Below are 16,780 nucleotides of genomic sequence, written 5' to 3' on the forward strand. Positions count from 1 at the left end.
TCACACACCCACACACCCACACACCCACACATCCACACACCCACACATCCACACACCCACACATCCATACTTGTCTACACACCCACACATGTCCACACACTCACACATCCACACACCCACACATCCACACACCCACACATGTCCACACACTCACACATCCACACACCCACACATGTCCACACATCCACATACCCACACATCCATACTTGTCTACACACCCACACATGTCTACACACCCACACAGCCACACAACCCGCACATCCATGTGTCTACACACATCCACACCCACACACGTCTACACATCCACACACGTCTACTCATCCACACACTCACACAACCCGAACATCCACACAATCCACACATCCACACACATCCATACACGCACACACTCTACACACCCACACACGTCTATACATCCATACACCCACACAACCGGCACATCCACACATGCCCACAAATGGGTGTTAGTGGGTTTTGGAGGGATTGGGAGAGGAAAGTAAGTGCCTAGGTAGGAAGAGACAAACTGAGATGGACCAGGTCTTGTCTGACCCACGTGCCCGTTACAGCTCGCTGCCATGGTCAGACGTGCCCTCACTCTGGCCTTGTCTACTACAGTAGCCGTGTGTGACTAGGGAGCCAGGGACATGGAGCAGCCTACAGGACAAGGGACAGTCTGAGCTTTTCTTCCATTCAAGTCAAGACTGCCCTGTGGGTTTTCAGAGCAAGGCAGCTCTCCTTGGCCTCTTGTGGGCCTGGGCCCTGCCGACCAGAAGAGGTGCACACTCCTTCTGTATGGATAGATCCTGATGTCTTAGACCGGAACAAGGAGGTGGCTGCTTGGACAGACAGGAGGGGCTTCTGTCTGTGTCACAGAGGTTGACGTGGTGTCTGCAGGGTTTGCTTATATCCTGTCAGATTCGCTGCATTTTAGACTGGGCTAGACCCTGTTTCCTGGGAGATGTGTGTGTAAATGAGTTTGAATGTCAGCTGAAAAAAGAGACAATTCGTGCTTCTTCTCTGTTGTGTGCTGGAAATGCTGGGAGATTGATCTAGGTGGAGCTGGATCTAGAAACTTCCAGATAGGAGCACCTCTCCAGCCCTAAGTTTCCTTCCTGTGTCTGCCTCTCCTTTCTGTCTCTTTGTGTAACTGTTGCTGGTCTGAACTTGAGTTTTCAATCCACTCGCCTTTACCACCTGAGCGCTGGGATAGCGAACGCGTGCCACCGAGCCCAGCTTCCTTAGTGGACTTTGCTTGCTTTAAAAAATGATTTATTTGTGTGTGTGTGTGTGTGTGTGTGTGTGAGTGCACGCGTGTGTGTGTGTGTGTGTGTGTGTGTGTGTGTGTATGCGCACACACATGAGTGCATATGGATGTGTCCGAAGGTCAGAATAGGGTGTTGGATTCTCTAGAGCTAGAGTTACAGACGACTGTGAGTTACCATGTAGGTTCTGAGAACAGAACCTGGGTTGGTTGTCTAGAAGAACAAATGCTGGACCACATCTTCAGCTCAGTGTCTCCTGTTCTTTTTCTCCCCTCCCCTTCCCTCTCCTCTTTTCTCTCTCTCCCTTCCTTTCTTTTTTTCTCTGTCTTTCAAAAGATGGTCTCATGGTGTAGCCTTGGTGCGCTTAGACTTCACTATATATATAGGTAAGGCTAGCCTTGAACTCACAGAGCTCTCTCTGCCTGTGCCTCCTGAGTGCTGGGATTAAAGGAACGCACCTGGCACACAGTTTAAATTCACAGTTTTATGGGCTTTGGAGTTCAGACATTGCCCTTGGCTTCCCGGGTGTGAGTAGCTCACGTTCAGGGAGTTGGACTGTGCCGGCCGTAGGGTTAAGGTGCTGTGTTATGTGAATCAGGTACAGCTTTGGTTGTCTTTGACCTTGAGGGGTCTGTCTCTAGGACCAACGATACTCCAATGGGTATGAGGTCCACCCACCCCTTTAGCCTTGTGCACCAGGAGCATGTTAGATCAGGTTAGTAGCTGTGTCCCTCACATCCAAATAGTTTGGTCCCTTAGTCTCTATCCTGGACAGGCACAGGAAGAGAGGGAGCTTGAGGGGCTGTGGCAGGAAGTGGAAGGGAGCGTAACCTCTTGCTTTTCCATTTGGGGCCGGAAGGCATGAATGTCGTGTCATACCTGATGTATTTTTACTGAAGGCCGGGTCAGCAGAATGTCACTTCCAGGCCTCTCTGGCCTTGGAAGGAACAAGTTAGAACACATGAGAGGGGATGGTGGTACAGTGGTTAGCATTTACAGGTAAGCTTGCAAACCTGAGTCCAGTCCTCAGAACCACAGTGGAAGGAGTGAGCCAGGTACTGTCTCTCTTCCATACGTGTGCATTGTGATACGTGTGTGTGTGTGTGTGTGTGTGTGTGTCGGTGTAGGAACATGGAAAAGTGTTATGGTAAAGGACTGGTGGTTTGGTGGCCCCCCTGTAGGGTGGATCCTAGTTGTGGTGGAGAGTGGAGTTTATTGGTACGGTGGTGTTAGGGGACATTTGTGCCCCTGCGTGTTCCTCTTGGACTTGAAGATGTTAGGCACCGCCAGGCTCTAGCTGTGTGTATTCATGTTATCTTGTTCTGTGTGGGTTTTTAGCAGATCAAGGATTTCTGTCTTGGCTTTGGGGCCCTTTCTTCTCATCTTGCTCAACAGCCCAGCAACAGATCAAGATGGTGTATATTTGGGTTGAAGTTGGAAAGGACCAAAGAGCCTCTCTTCTACTGGGCTCATTTCCCAACCCTGGCGACACAATTGTGTGTTTAGACCAGAGACTTAGAGAAAGCCATCGGCAGTGAAGTGATCGGCCAGCCGTCTGATGGGAAAGAGGGGATGGGGGAAGGGCAGGGCTGGCTGAGGAATAATTCATTCCATTGGCATGAGTACCCTCACCTGCAGCCCATGCCAATCTACTGTTGCTGAGAAGTTGAGCAAGTTGCTGGGAAGAGAGGCATAGGATTGGTCCTTGTCACCCATGACCTCTTCTCAAAACAGCCACTGGGCTGTATGACATCTGTAGGCTGGAGGGAACAACATGCTCCCGGCCAGTAGATATTGTGGCTATCACATTCCTCTAAAAGTTGCTCGGGTGTCATTGCCCCCGCCCTGTGACTGGAGAAGTGTATATGCCCGAGGTGGATGATGGCAGCAGTGGAAAGGGCCCGGTTCACCTCTCAGCAGGGCAAGCCAAGCTATACGTGCCAGATCAGAGGAGAGCTGGGCCAGCAGGCATGCCCAGGCCTGCGGGCAATTGGCACTGAGTTCCACCACATCTACTTTCAGGGCCACTGACAGGAAAAAAAAGACACCAGCACTTTCCTCCTTGGGCCCCACAACTTAACCTATTTCAGAACATACTTTGAAGTGCTGGGAGGATGGCTCAGTGGGTATAGTGCTTGCTGTGCGAGCATGAGGACCCAGGTTCAATCCCAGCCCCAGCAGGAAAGACAGGCAGGAAGGCGTATGTTCCTGATCCCCCATGCTGGACAGACACAGACATGGCCTTGGTTCCATGGCAAGTCCCAGGTCCCTTTGAGAGACTGTCTCAAAAACCAAGGTGGGGTCACTGAGAAGGGGAAAAGGCACTTGCCACCAAGGCCAAGTTCAGTCCCACAACCCATAGAATAGGGAAAGAACTGACTCACACAAGTTGTCCTGACTCTCCCCTGTGTTCCCTGGCATGCTCATGTCCCTAGACATAAACACAGGAACATAGACCAGAATAAAATATAGTAACATTCTAAGAAGATAGCAGGCATTTGAGAAGCCATGGTCAGGGTTGATCTCTGGTTCCCATACACATTCACACACATGTGAACACACACACACAGACACATACACACACACACACACACCTACATACATAAAAATAAACAAAACCTACTTTGACTACAGATACGGACTCAGATGAAGACGAAGACTTCCTGAAGAATGAGTGGTCTGCCCAGGGCCCCTCCAGCTGCAAACTGACCTCGTCCCTCCTGTGTGGCATAATGCCCAAGAACAGCAAGCCAGCCACAGGCCCTAAGCTGACCAAGAGGGGCCTGGCAGGCCCCCGGACTTTGAAACCCAAGGTGGCCAGCAGCAGGAAGCAGTCGTTTTGTTTGCTGCTCCGAGAGGCCGAGGCCCGTTCCTCCTTCAGCGACTCTTCAGAGGACGACTCCTTTGATCAAGGTTACTAGTGCCAAACACAAAATAACCTTCCGTGTTTTTAGAGCGAGAGTGAGTAGGAGAGAGAAAGAGAGAGAGAGAGAGAGAGAGAGAGAGAGAGAGAGCAAGCGAGCGTGCGAGAGTGTGTGCACACAGCAGGGATGGCTGTAGCCGTCTAGGTTTTTGGCAGCGTAGCCTGCCCTATCTGCCTATATTTTTGGTTTGTGTTTGCTTTTTATTTTTACTTAAACTTGTGATAACACCGTTGGCCAGCCCTTAGGGAGCTCTTACGCGGACTTGTTTTTAGTCTCCCAGAATTTCTCATCCTCTTCCCTCTGCACCCCACTAGTCCTCCCCAAGCCCCACCCCCACCCCCAATCCAAAAGCCTAACCTTACCTTCTCCAGATCCCCTGGCCGGCCTCGGTTTTCTCTTGGCACGAGCCTGGTGGAGGCCCAAAGGAGCACTTTGTAAAAAAAAACAAAAAACAAAAAAACAAAGAGGGACTTGTTGTGTGGGCGTGTGACTTGCTGTTTGTACCGCGATTTTGGTAATACCAAGCTTTATTAAACATACCGAGTTCATTTTTAACTAAACTGTGTGCCTCGTTTCTCTTGCTATGTCCTTAACTAGACGTCAGGTTGCCGTCCCCCCTCCATTCATCCCTCCTTCCCCCTCCTCTCTTCCCACTCTCGTCCCCACTCTAGAAGCCATAGACATGGTGGACTGCTTTTCTGTTATTCAAATATCCCTGGTATCCCCGGCACTCATTCCATTCTCAGGTGTACAGTCCAGTGTTGTATCATCCCTCTGTTTTGTTTTGTTTTGTTTTTTTTTCTTTTAAGCTGCTTGTCTGTGTTTTATTCTCCTGGAAGCTTCTGCTACTTCCCACCTGTGGTTTAAAAAAAAAAAAACCCAAATCCTACAAGAACAACAATTAACTTACCAGTACTTGTTTGCTAACACATCTTTCTGTTTTGAAGGGCATGCGGGCAGTTCAGAGTCAAGGCCTATTGGCCATCTCCTTGAGTTTGGTATTTTTGGGTTTTTGTTTTTTCTCTTCCTTGTTCAATTTGAAAGTGTTGGCTTGGTTGCCGAGTTGAGGGTCAAAATGCTATTTCTTGGGGTTGCTGGACTGAGTTCTGTTTGGCCTTCAGCTCAGCCTACAGGCCCCACCCCCAAAAGAACATTCTGGCTCCCACTTTTCCAACGTCAGAATTGGAGCCCACAGTTAGAAATTCGTATGCCCGCAGACCCTTCAATCAGAAAATGTCCCCGCCAGGGAAGAAATTGGGCATCACTCCTTAGCCAGGGGCTGCTTCAGGGTACATCCCCCTTAGAGCTAGAGTTTGAAATTGCCTGGATGGCTAGCACCATGTCACCGCTCCCTGAGCATGGCCCTGGCCGTGCCCGGCCGTGGGGAGGAGGGTCATAGCAACCTGGGACCAGGACTCTGCTCTTACCAGGTTTCCTTCAGTTCCCGCCTCCTTTCCTCAAACACCAGCAGTCCAAATTGGCAGAGGCGGGTTTTGGGGTGACCAAGTGACAGTACAAAGGGACCTGGTGCCTTTTGGGCTGTTCCTGTAATACCAGAGTCAGCACAACCTGGGCCACAAAGAGGCTGCCTGCTTTCTGTGTGGGCTTCCCTACCCTGGTCTTCTGTGTGTAAGACCGGTTACTCCCCTGTTCTCTCCCTATGACTTGGGGTGGGTACCTCTGCCCTTCCCTACATGCCCTGAGAATCAGGGTCCCAGCCTTGAAGTTTTTGAGCCTCTCCTGTTCCAGCATAGACCACACAGAATCAGGCATCCCCAGGCCCCCTAGTCAGTACCAAGGGACAACAGCCCAGCCAGAGGATTTGGAGAGGCGAAGACCAGGGCATGGTTCCCTAGCTTGCCTCTACCATTCAAAGCAAAACTGGCCAATGAGGTCTCAGAAGGGATGTTTGGGTAACAGGGCCTTCCTGCCCCCTTGGTACTAAAACATTTAATTGGCGTGGCTTTTCTAGTATGTCTGCTTTCTCCTACCAGCAGCTTGACCATCCCTCCAACCCTTGACCCCTACCCATGATGCTTTGAGTGTCTGTTTCGGTCTCTCGCATTTGCTCTCACGCTGCACTTGGACGCAAAGCGAAGGCTGGGAGTAGGGCAGACGGCGTAGCGGGTTACTGAGTTTGAGTCCGAGCCTGGCTCGTTTCTCCGTAGGTAGGCAAAAAACATTTTCCTTTTCTATTCTCTGTTTATCCCCCCCTCCTCGGGGTCTGCCCCCACCGGGTCTGGCGGCAGCATATCACTTTGACTTTTACCAGGTTTGGGGAACTCAATTACCCATAACCCCTTGCCCTGAGCCAGGATTTTAAAAAAACATATATATTGACATTAAATTTTTTTTCTCCTCCTTCATTCCCTTGAGTCGTTGTTGGGACTTTTCTCCCCCTCTACCCTTGGCAAGCTCTGTGGATCCAGGTATAGACAATTCCAGAAATTCTTGACACCCCCTGTCCTGCAAGGTCTCTCAGGTCTCCTTGTCCTCATAGATGATGGTCTGATCAGACACTGCATGAGTCTTGACAAGCACCTCATTGTGAGGGCCACAGGAGACCTCAGGATAATTCAGTTCCTCTCTTGGGGAAATTTCTGCCTTTTGGAATGTTCTGCAGCATCAAACTGCTGAGACCAATTTGCTCCTGGCTTTCTGGGATCTGACGGTGTCCCTCGGAAACCCAGAGCAGGGACGCAAACTTGCCTCCCTGCTGGTGAAGCCTACTGCCCCAGAATCCTTCTGGAAAGAATGTTCAGGACTTCCAGTCTCCACACCTGAGCAGCCAGGACAGAGGGGGAGTTTTTAGAAAGGGGACATTCCTAATCCCCATCCCAGCCAGCCACCCTCCCCATCCCCTGCCCACCCTACCCAAATTGGCCAGCTCCAGGGAGCCCTGATGTGAGATTACCCAGGCTGCCGAAAAAAAAAAGTCTGCCTACACTTAGCCTGCTTTGCCGCTGTGGCCCACTGGGGCGGAGACAGAACCATGTGACGTCGCAATGTGACTGATCGCAAGTGCGCACTGCCTGCCTGCCCCTGCCTGCCCCGCTGGTATCCCCAGCCTGCTTCATCCATCGCTCTGGGAACACCTCCCGCCTTGCACCCTCTTAGCCAACTTCCTCTCCCTTTCTCTCCCTCCGTCTCTCTCTCTCTCTCTCTCTATCTCTCTCTCTCTCTCTCTCTCTCTCCTCTCTCTAGCCCTTATGCAGACCCTTGTTAGCTAGTCCCACCTCCCCTCCCGAGCTGGCTGGTTCTTCAGAAGCTAAAATTCCCTGTCATAGACACGCTGGTTAGAACTCACAGCTGGTGCACCTTGGCCGATAGTTTATCTAACCAAGCTGTGGGATGGGCCTTAGCAGACAAAGCAGTATTTGATCACCCTGTCCAGGCCTCACATCTTGGATGTGTGTATCTTAACATGGCTTACTAGACTAGAGTAACCTCCCAGCCCTACCTGGGCCCCAGTGCACAGGCCCTCGAGGTAGATCACACCTGGTGTTTACCTTGGTGCTATTTCCCTTGAAAGGTCATAAGCCAGTCTGTCCCTTAGGGCATCATCACCATCTGGTAGAGAATTTTGTTGCATGCCTAGGGGAGTGTTGAGGTTTGTTTTCTGTGAGCCAGCCCCATTGCCCATCCTAGCAGGGGCTGTCAGCCTTTGAGCCAGTGGGGTCAGTTACTGGAGTGAAACTGGCCTCTGACCCAGCAGAACCCTGGCTGGACAGGTTTAGACTCCACTGCTGCCTGAGGGTTTGGTCTTAGGAACCCTCCCTATTGCAGAGTGGGCTGGTCTGCCCACCCGCAGGGCAGTGTGAGCTCACATCTGTAGCTGGCACTGTTTCTCTTTTCTTTTTGAAATAGGGTCTTACTCTCTTACTCTGTAGCCCTGGCTGGCTTTGAATTTAGAGTCTTCCTGCCTCAGCCTCAATGCTTAGACCACAGACATACACCACACCAGACCATGGCACACAGGATGCGGACCCTCTTAGCTGGGTCGATGGGCTGGAGGGTCACCCCGGGGTCAAAGAGGCTTCCTAGCATGGGGGTGCTAGATTCTAGCTCTGCTCAGGAATAAGACTATGGGGGTTCCCTAGTCTCCAGGAAGAGATCAGATTCTGCTTTCTACCAACAGCCCCCTGACCTCTGGCTGACCAAAATGCTACAGGCCCCTTGTCTAGATCCCCCAGCCTGAGCCCAGCCTTCCCCCCTCCTTTCCCCTCCTCTGCCTTTCTCTTCTTTCCTGCTTCCTTTCTCAGCCTCCATGTCTATGTCGGGGTGTGTGTATGTGCGTGTGTGTGTGTGGACCGTGACGAGCGCTGTCTCCTGTCTTTGTCTGTCTGTGTGTCTGTCCCCCCACCTACAGCACAGGTGCATGTCGGTGCTGCCCTCCCAGAAGCCCATCCCAATACCCAGAGCCACCCCTCTTCCTTCCCCAGGCTGCCCCTGTGTGGGTGACTGGTAGAGGTCACGGGCCATGGGTGGGACTGTGGGCTGGTTCTGGACCCTCTCCTGATGACCCTTGGTGAGGACAGAAACTGGAGCCAGGGTGGGCGGTGGGAGGAGGTGGGGGGCAGCCTGCACCCAGCTCAGGGCTCTCACTCGCTCCTTGTTTTCTGCATGCCAGATGACAGCTCAGAAGAGGAGGAGGAAGACGAGGACGAGGAAGGCGTTGGTAGCTATAGGCTGGGTGCCGGGGAACAGGCCCTGTCGCCAAGCCTGGAGGAGAGTGGGCTGGGCCTGCTGGCTCGCTTTGCAGCCAGCGCTCTCCCCAGCCCTGTCGTTGGGCCACCCCTGTCTGTGGTGCAGCTGGAAGCTGAGCAGAAGGCCCGGAAGAAGGAAGAACGGCAGAGCTTGATGGGTGAGCATCATTGGTTGCAAAGTGGGTGCTGTGGGCCTATCACAGAGATAAAGAGACTGAGGCTCAGTGGTGGGCGGGAGAGCAGGGTGGAGCTTTGATCACCTGACAAGAGGTGCCGTCACATTAGAGTGGCTTTCTTCATCCTCATGCCTTTATTAAAGATGCTAGTACTTCAAAGGTCTCCAGGAGCTCAGGCAAGGCCTTGACCTAGGCCTGGTGACTAGAGGCCACTAGGCTAGTGAAAAGCATAGTGACAGAGAGAGAGATACAGAAAGAAGAGGAAGGGAAAACATTCTGTCTGTGTCACTGGAGAAGTTCTCTGAGTCCAGTGAGTCGGGAGTGGCCTCAGTGGCTTGAAGCTGGTGGCTGGAGGAGTCAGGGTTGGCAGGCTGAGGCTTGTTCTCCCTTAGTGGGCTGAGGTTATGATGTCAACATTGGGGCTGGAGGCTCAGCTGACCCTTCCTCACTTCTGTTACATCCTTGAGTCTGGGCCCTGTGTCCCTCATGAGTCCATCAGAGTAGACACGGTTCCTGGGGCTGGTGATCTGTAGCTGAGTTGGTACAGTGTTTGCTAGGCCCGAAGATCCCTGCATTCTGTATCTATCTCCAGCATCCCGTAAGCCAGATGCAGTGGTACATGCCTGCAATCCCAGCACTTAGGAGGCAGGAGGATCAGGGGTTCAAGGTCACCCTCAGCTATAACATACAGCAAGCTGGAGACCAGCCTGGAGTATTAGTCCCTTTCTCAAGTAGGGGTTGTGGAGCAAGCACGAGACCTTCTGACAGAGGCTGTGTGCAACAAGGGCCAGGCTTCTTTGAAGTTTCCTGGAAATTTTGTTTCCCATAGATGAGTGTAGTTTTTGCTACCCTGCTTTAAGCTCTGGGCAGACCACACTACCAGTCCCCCATCCAGAGAATATTGGATCCGCCAAGGAAAGTCACAGACACACGCGTTTCTCAGTCACAGCCTGCGTTATTGGCTCCATTGGTGGGCTCTTCTAATCTCCTGTAGCTATCATGTCCTCCTCAGTACTCTTAGCACCTCTTAATCTTAGTGTCCTGGTTACCTTCTCCTTGTTCAACAACCCAAAACTCCACTTAGTTGACTTTCTAATTTCCCGCCTAAGGAAGCAGCCTATGGCGGCTCAGCCCGAGATCTCACATGACTGGTCACCTTTTTTCCCTCGGAAGCGTGGTCAAGATCCCCCTTCCTCTTTCTGCATCTTTTAGCTTGCCTGCGGGGACCCAGCAGTTCTGCCTCTTTCCTTCTGCTCAGTAATTAGCCCCTGGCATCTTTATTGATAGATCAAGAACCAATTGGGGAGTAGGACCTTAGCATCTGAACCATCCCCTACAGATAAGCATTTATTTATACTTTGACACATGTATCTTGATCATATGTACCACCACTCAAATGAACTATTTAAAGCATTTTTTAAAAAATTATACTTTGGTTTACTTTGCATGTATGTTTCCGGGTGCACACATGCCAGAGTAGACACCCCCAAGGTCAAAGGTTCTGGGACTAGAACTCAGGTCACCAGGCTTTGTGGCAGACCCCCTTTTCTGTTGTGCCATCTTGCCGGCCCCTAGTTGTTTGTTCATGCTTCTTCAACCCTTCCTCCATTTTTCTAGCTCGTAGTTTGCTCTAGTCTTGTGTACGCAAATCCTTCTGGAAGTTCTACCGAAGTATCCTGAGGCAGACTTGTCCTCTTTTTCATCTTTAGAGCTTTGGGCATTTTCATAGATAATATTCATAGATAATTTATGAAGTCATCTAGTGTTTGGTGTGTCAACCTCCAAACCAGACCTAGTACAGGCCACCTCTCCTCTCCTTCGATTTGTGACATTTTATATCCAGATTTCTCCAGCGGCAACTTCTAGATTCAAAAGGAAACCTTGCCACTGGGGCAGCTATACGCATAACATTCTCCAGCCAGTTGGGCAGGTGCACGATTCTGTGGGTTCCTCTGAAGATAGCAGAAGATATTTTAGTCTCTTCTTGTCGTCTGTTAGGTCACAATCATCACCAGGAAATGGTAACAAAGGTTTCCCTTGACAACTTACTTCTTAATGTCTTTTAGAGACACAAGTCTCTCAGTACTTGATTCAGTGGTATCCAGCTCGAGGTATCAGATGTATGGCTTGTTACTAGATTACGAGACTGCTTCTTAGCATGGAAGCCAACATGAATCAGACTCCTCTGCAAGAGCAGCAAGCACTCTTATCTGCTGAACCCTTTCTACAGCCCCATCACACTTTTATGTCGGTGGGTCTTTTGTCTGTGTGCCTGTGTGTGTGTGTGTGTGTGTGTGTGTGTGTGTGTGTGTACCACTTGTGTGCCTGGTGCCCATGGAGGTCAGAAGAAAACATCAGATCCCATGGACCTGGCATTATAGATGGTTGTGAGCCACCATGTGGGTGCTGGGAATTGAACTCAGGACCTCTGGAAGAGCAGCCAGTGCTCTTAACCACTAAGCCATCTGTCTAGCCAGTGTCCCTCACCCCAACCCCATTACTTGTAATGTCTGTGGGGTCGGTAGTAATTTATCTTCTTTTATTGCTGATACACTCTCCCTTGATCAGCCTGGCTACAGCTTCCCTGTTTTATCAATTCCTCTCCCCCTTCATTCTGTCTCTTGTTACATTTGGTTTTTTGTTTGTTTGTGTATATATATATATATATATATATATATATATATATATATATACCTTAGTACTTGTGTGAAGATCAGAAGACAGCTTTCTGGAGTTGGTTCTCTCCACTGCCCGGGTTCCAGGGGTTGAATCCAGGTCATGAGTCCTGATGGGCAAGCTTCCTTACTTGCTGAGCCATCTGGCCAGCCTAGGTTCATTGATTGCTGTTCCTCACTCCCTTCGATTTCTTGGGTGTGTCAGTCATGTGCAGCTACTTCCTGTATTTCAGGTAGCCTCTTGGGTCACTGATTAGAGACGTTATTCTTCTCTAATAGAACCATTGTTCAAAGACACAAACCTCTGTGAAAGCACAGCCTCAGTTGCATCTCACACATCTTGATGTTTGTCGGATGCTCATTATTCAGGAACCTTTCAAAATCTCTCTTGTGATTTCCGCTTTGATCCGGCGATGACTCACAGTTATTTATTCTCCAGACATCTGAGGGTAGTTGCTTGGTCATCTTGTGGATCTCTGCTTGGGTTCCATTCTAGTTGGAAAGTACATTCAATAATTTCAATGAAAAAGGAAATTAATTTGTAGCTCTATGGTACTTCCTAGGAGGTCAACACGTAATGTGCAAACACATGGTGTGTACGGATATTCTATTAACCATTAGTCACACCAGGGTGATTCTCCCCAGTTCAGATTTACTCTTTCCATTGTAAATTTCCATGGAGATAAACGTTAAGATCTATAACTGTAATTTGTACAATTCGCTATTGCTTCTTTTCATTGTATCAGTTTTTGCTGTATGCATTTGTAGCTCTGTTATTGAGGGCATACAAGTTTTTGATTATTTTGTTATTCTCTTGAGCATCACTGTTAAGAAGTGTTCCTTTCTCCTCTCTGGGATTATGTTTTGTTCTAAAATCTACTTTCATATGATACTCCATGGTGATTTTGGTTTTCTTTTTTCAATTTTTTTTTTTTTAAAATGTATTACGATCGTGTAGGTGATATGTATAATGGACATGTATGTCACAGTGCATGATGGGAGGGGAGATCTCCATACATGTATTGTGCATCCTCCTGCCTCCCTCCCTTCCAGCAATTAAATGAATAGATCCTCTAGTTCTAGCCAACTATTTCTTCCTTCTTTTGGTATTTACCTATTCCTGACAGTACGTAGAATGACGTAGGCCCTGTAGTACTTACCCCTGTGTGTTTTGGCATCTTTCATTTTGATTTTGTAGCTCGTCATAGTGACAGTTGCTAGGACACCATGTTTTTACAGCTCTGAACCACATCTACTTGGTACTGGATGCGTATTTGAGTTGCTTCCAATTTTAGGCTTTTGTAGCTAATGCTGTGTGCTGTTTTTTTTTTCTTTTTTCTTTTTTGTGTGTGAGGAAATTTTTAATTCTTCTATACTTGAATTGCTAGGCAATTTGGGAAGTTTGTTTAGCCCGTTGAGGAATTAATAATAAACTTTTCCTTTTTGTTCTAAAAGACTTCTTAATTGGGCCAGGCAGTGGTGGCACACACCTTTAATCCCAGCACTTGGAAGGCAGAGGCAGGTAGATTTCTGAGTTCGAGGCCAGCCTGGTCTACAGAGTGAGTTCCAGGACAGCCAGGAAGACACAGAGAAACCCTGTCTCGAAAAACCAAAAAAAAAAAAAGAAAAAGAAAAAAAAGACTTTTTAATTGTGTATGTGTGAGAGAGAGAGAGAGTATGTGCACATGAGTGCAGTGGACAGAGGCCAGAGATGTTGCCAGAAGCTGGACTTATAGGATCCTCCCTTGAGGATCCTGGGAACTGAACTTGGGTCCCCTACAAGAGTGTTACATGCTCTTTACCTCTAAGAATCGTACTGGCAGTCCTAGCTGCATTTCTGTTGCCTTGATAAACTATCCTGATAAAAGACAAGGACAGAAAGTTTATTTTAGCTCATAGTTTACAGTCCATCATAGCAGGGCAGTCAAGTGAGCAGGAACTTCAAACAGCTGATCACATTTCAACCACAGTCAAGAAGCAGGGAGAAAATGAATGTGTGAGCTTTGGTGCTTAGCTTACTTCCACCTGCCTAGGGAATGATGCTGCCCACAGTAGGCTGTACCTCCTACCTCAGTTACCTCAATAAAGACTATCCGCTACAGACATGCCCACAGGCCTACCTGATCTACACAGTCCTTCACTGAGACTCTCTTCCCAGGAGTTTGGATCACAACTGAGTTGACCTGTCAGGACTTGTCTTAATCAGACCCATCCAGTTATAGGCCTCTCTAGCAAATTTATTTCCAGTACTGCAGTTCTCTGGGTGGTTGGCCTGAAGGCTTACTCACAGGTGTGGCTAGACAGTTTGGAATGGCCTCTCTTTTGCTCTTTTCTTTGTGATTCTTAAGTTACTCTTTTCTGATTTCCGAACTCAGGATTCATTTCTTGCACATGTGCCCCATACCTTCCCCCAAATTCTTGAGTAGGGGGTGCAAGGCTAAGACCTGACCCTTGTAGCTGCATGCCTCTCTTCCAAGAGCGCTCTCTTCCAGGTCTCAGTCAGCTTTCTGTACCTGATCCATGCAGAATGATCTAGTGTTTCTACAAGGAGCTACACACAGAGGATGACCTTGCACTTCTGATCCTCCTGCCTCTGCCTCCTAAGTGCTGAAATTACATGCATGCACCACTGTGGTGCATGAAGGTTTTCTGCAGTGCTGGTGAGGGAACCCAGGGCTTCATACATGCTAGGCAAGCAACTCTTTTGAGTACAGTGCCACACCCCATAACCCCAAAAGCTCAACTCTAAAGCCTGACTGTATGGCCTGAACCCTCCTCATGTACAAGAATGTCCCCATCCCCCCTCTTCCAGCTGCTTCCCTCAATATCTCATCAGGGAGAAGCTTATTAACAAGTTAATCAACAAGGTCTTTAAGCTTTGAAGGGACTCCCTGTTCACCAGGTTTCCTGCCCCCTCATCCCTGCCTCTCTGTGGCTGACTCTGAGAAGGCCTCCCCTCGAGGCCCCTGTGAACAGGCTGCCTGTTGCCTGAGAGTCAGAAGAGCTGGGATTGGGCCTCCAGGTCCTCTTTCAGGGGTTGCTGGCCTTCTAGGAGACTGTCAACCCAATAGACTATCTGACTGTGGGATGGTAGGTAGGTTAGATAGATAGATAGATAGATAGATAGATAGATAGATAGATAGATAGAGATACAGATACAGATACAGATACAGATAATATCTTTCTGTCTTTGAGCTTTGTAGATGGGAGAGACCCCAAAAGAACTCAGCTATTAGCCGGGCGGTAGTGGTGCACACCTTTAATCCCAGCACTTGGGAGGCAGAGGCAGGTAGATTTCTGAGTTCGAGGCCAGCCTGGTCTACCGAGTGAGTTCCAGGACAGCCAGGGCTATACAGAGAAACCCTGTCTCGAAAAAAACCAAACCAAACAAAACAAAACAAAAAACCCAAAACAAACAAACAAACAAAAAAACCAAAAACCAAAACAAAACAGAACAGAACTCAGCTACTTTTAGACCAGGGCAGGCTGGATGGGCTACAGTGTGGATGGAGAGACTGGAAGTATGGGGGTTTGTTATGGATTGTTAAGGATTGTTATGATGGCCGCAGGGAATTGTGAAGAGAGGGAACACCCTGGAGATCAGGTGGGTTATAGCATACCTGAGTTTCCTGTCAAGGTGGTTGTACCCTAGGCTGAGGGAACAGTGGAACAGCAACTTGAAGGTCAGGAAAGGTAGAAGAGTGAGGAGAGACAGAGGCATAAGGAGGGAGGGTCCTTGTTATGTGGGGACTTGTTAAGGGAATGAAAGAAGGGGCCTCTGAGGAGCCTCTCAACAGGGAGTGGGCCTGGGTGACTAAGGACCCCAAGAGTAGGAAGGGAATCTGTCAGGAAGCGGAAGATAGGCCTCAGGCTTGGGGCTTTCTTGGGGGTTTCCCCACTCCCTCCTGTACAGCCCTTGCTCCAACCTGCCTAGTTTTGGGGGTTTCCTGAGAGGCAGTATAGTGAGCCTCATGTGGGCCTAAGGCCTATAGATTTTAGTGGTGTTCTTGGGGTGAGAAGTGGGTAACAGCTATGGGGTAGGGGATAGGGGACTTGGGTGAGGCCTTGTCCTTCTCTCAGCCTGAGTTTGCCTCCTCCTGGTAACAGGAGAGTGTGTCGCTGGGTGAAATGGGTCTGTGGGTTTCTGGCTGGTGGCCTTGCAGGGCCAGGTGGATGGGAAGAGGGGCCCGTAGAGAACCTACCGACCAGTCCCTGCCTCCTCCTTCCCACCTCCAGGCACAGAGTTCGAGTATACAGACTCAGAGAGTGAAGTGAAGGTTCCCAAGCAGTCACCTGCTGGGCTGCTGCGGCCCAAGAAAGGGGTCGGGGAGCCAGGCCAGTCTCTGGCTGCACCCGTACCTGGCACCCGGGCCTCTGGTCCCACCAGCCCAGACAAGGCCAAGCTGGCCTCAGAGAAAGGACGAAAAGCCCGGAAGATACGTGGCCCCAAGGAACCTGGCTTTGAGGCGGGGCCAGAGGCCAGTGACGACGACCTGTGGACACGACGCAGAAGTGAACGCATCTTCTTACACGATGCGTCCGCTGCAGTCCAGGCACCCAGCAACACGGTGCCAGCAACCAAGCCTAGCCGCTGTGGCAGGGGTGGTGCCCCGAGTCCACGGAAGGACACCGGCCGAGCCAAGGACAGGAAGGACCCCAGGAAGGTAAGGGCTCAGCTCAGGCCCCCTGGTCTTCATCCTTCCTTAGGGTATGGCTTTGATGTTAGCAGTGTGTCCATAGAAGGTCCTACCATGTCTGCTGTTCATGAGGAACCTTGCTGCTTCTTCCTGTTCCTGACAGAGAGTCTTAGTTTCTCATCATGTAAGAATAATGGTTTAAAATGTGAATAAATGCTCAGGACCGTGAGTTAGGTAACTGTAACAAAGTGTCCAACACAATCAACTTGTAAAGAGAAAAGGTTTCTTCTGGGTTTGGGGACTCTTGTCTCTAACCACAGCACATATGTAAGTGTGAGTGAGTGTGTATGTGTGTGTGTGAGTATGTATGTGTGTGGTGTGTGTATAGTGTGTGTGTGTG

The 16,780-nt window shown here is 49.6% G+C and overlaps 1 protein-coding gene across 3 annotated transcripts in view; it reads left to right on the plus strand.

Annotated features, from left to right (window-relative positions):
* Positions 1-16,780, plus strand: part of Tnrc18 (trinucleotide repeat containing 18) — a 91,787-nt gene that overhangs the window by 58,324 nt on the left and 16,683 nt on the right. For 2 of the 3 annotated variants that reach the window (XM_028755990.1, XM_028755991.1), the window contains 3 exons: positions 3,897-4,175; positions 8,817-9,050; positions 15,980-16,503. In XM_028755990.1, coding sequence (XP_028611823.1) covers positions 3,897-4,175; positions 8,817-9,050; positions 15,980-16,503 — 1,037 coding nt within the window. Of the gene's footprint in view, positions 1-3,896; positions 4,747-8,816; positions 9,051-15,979; positions 16,504-16,780 lie in introns of those variants that run through there. The other variant, XM_028755989.1, reaches the window with a different exon arrangement.

The sequence above is a fragment of the Grammomys surdaster genome, unplaced genomic scaffold, assembly GCF_004785775.1.
Source record: "Grammomys surdaster isolate TR1022 unplaced genomic scaffold, NIH_TR_1.0 126109, whole genome shotgun sequence".
Taxonomy (NCBI): Eukaryota; Metazoa; Chordata; class Mammalia; order Rodentia; family Muridae; genus Grammomys; species Grammomys surdaster.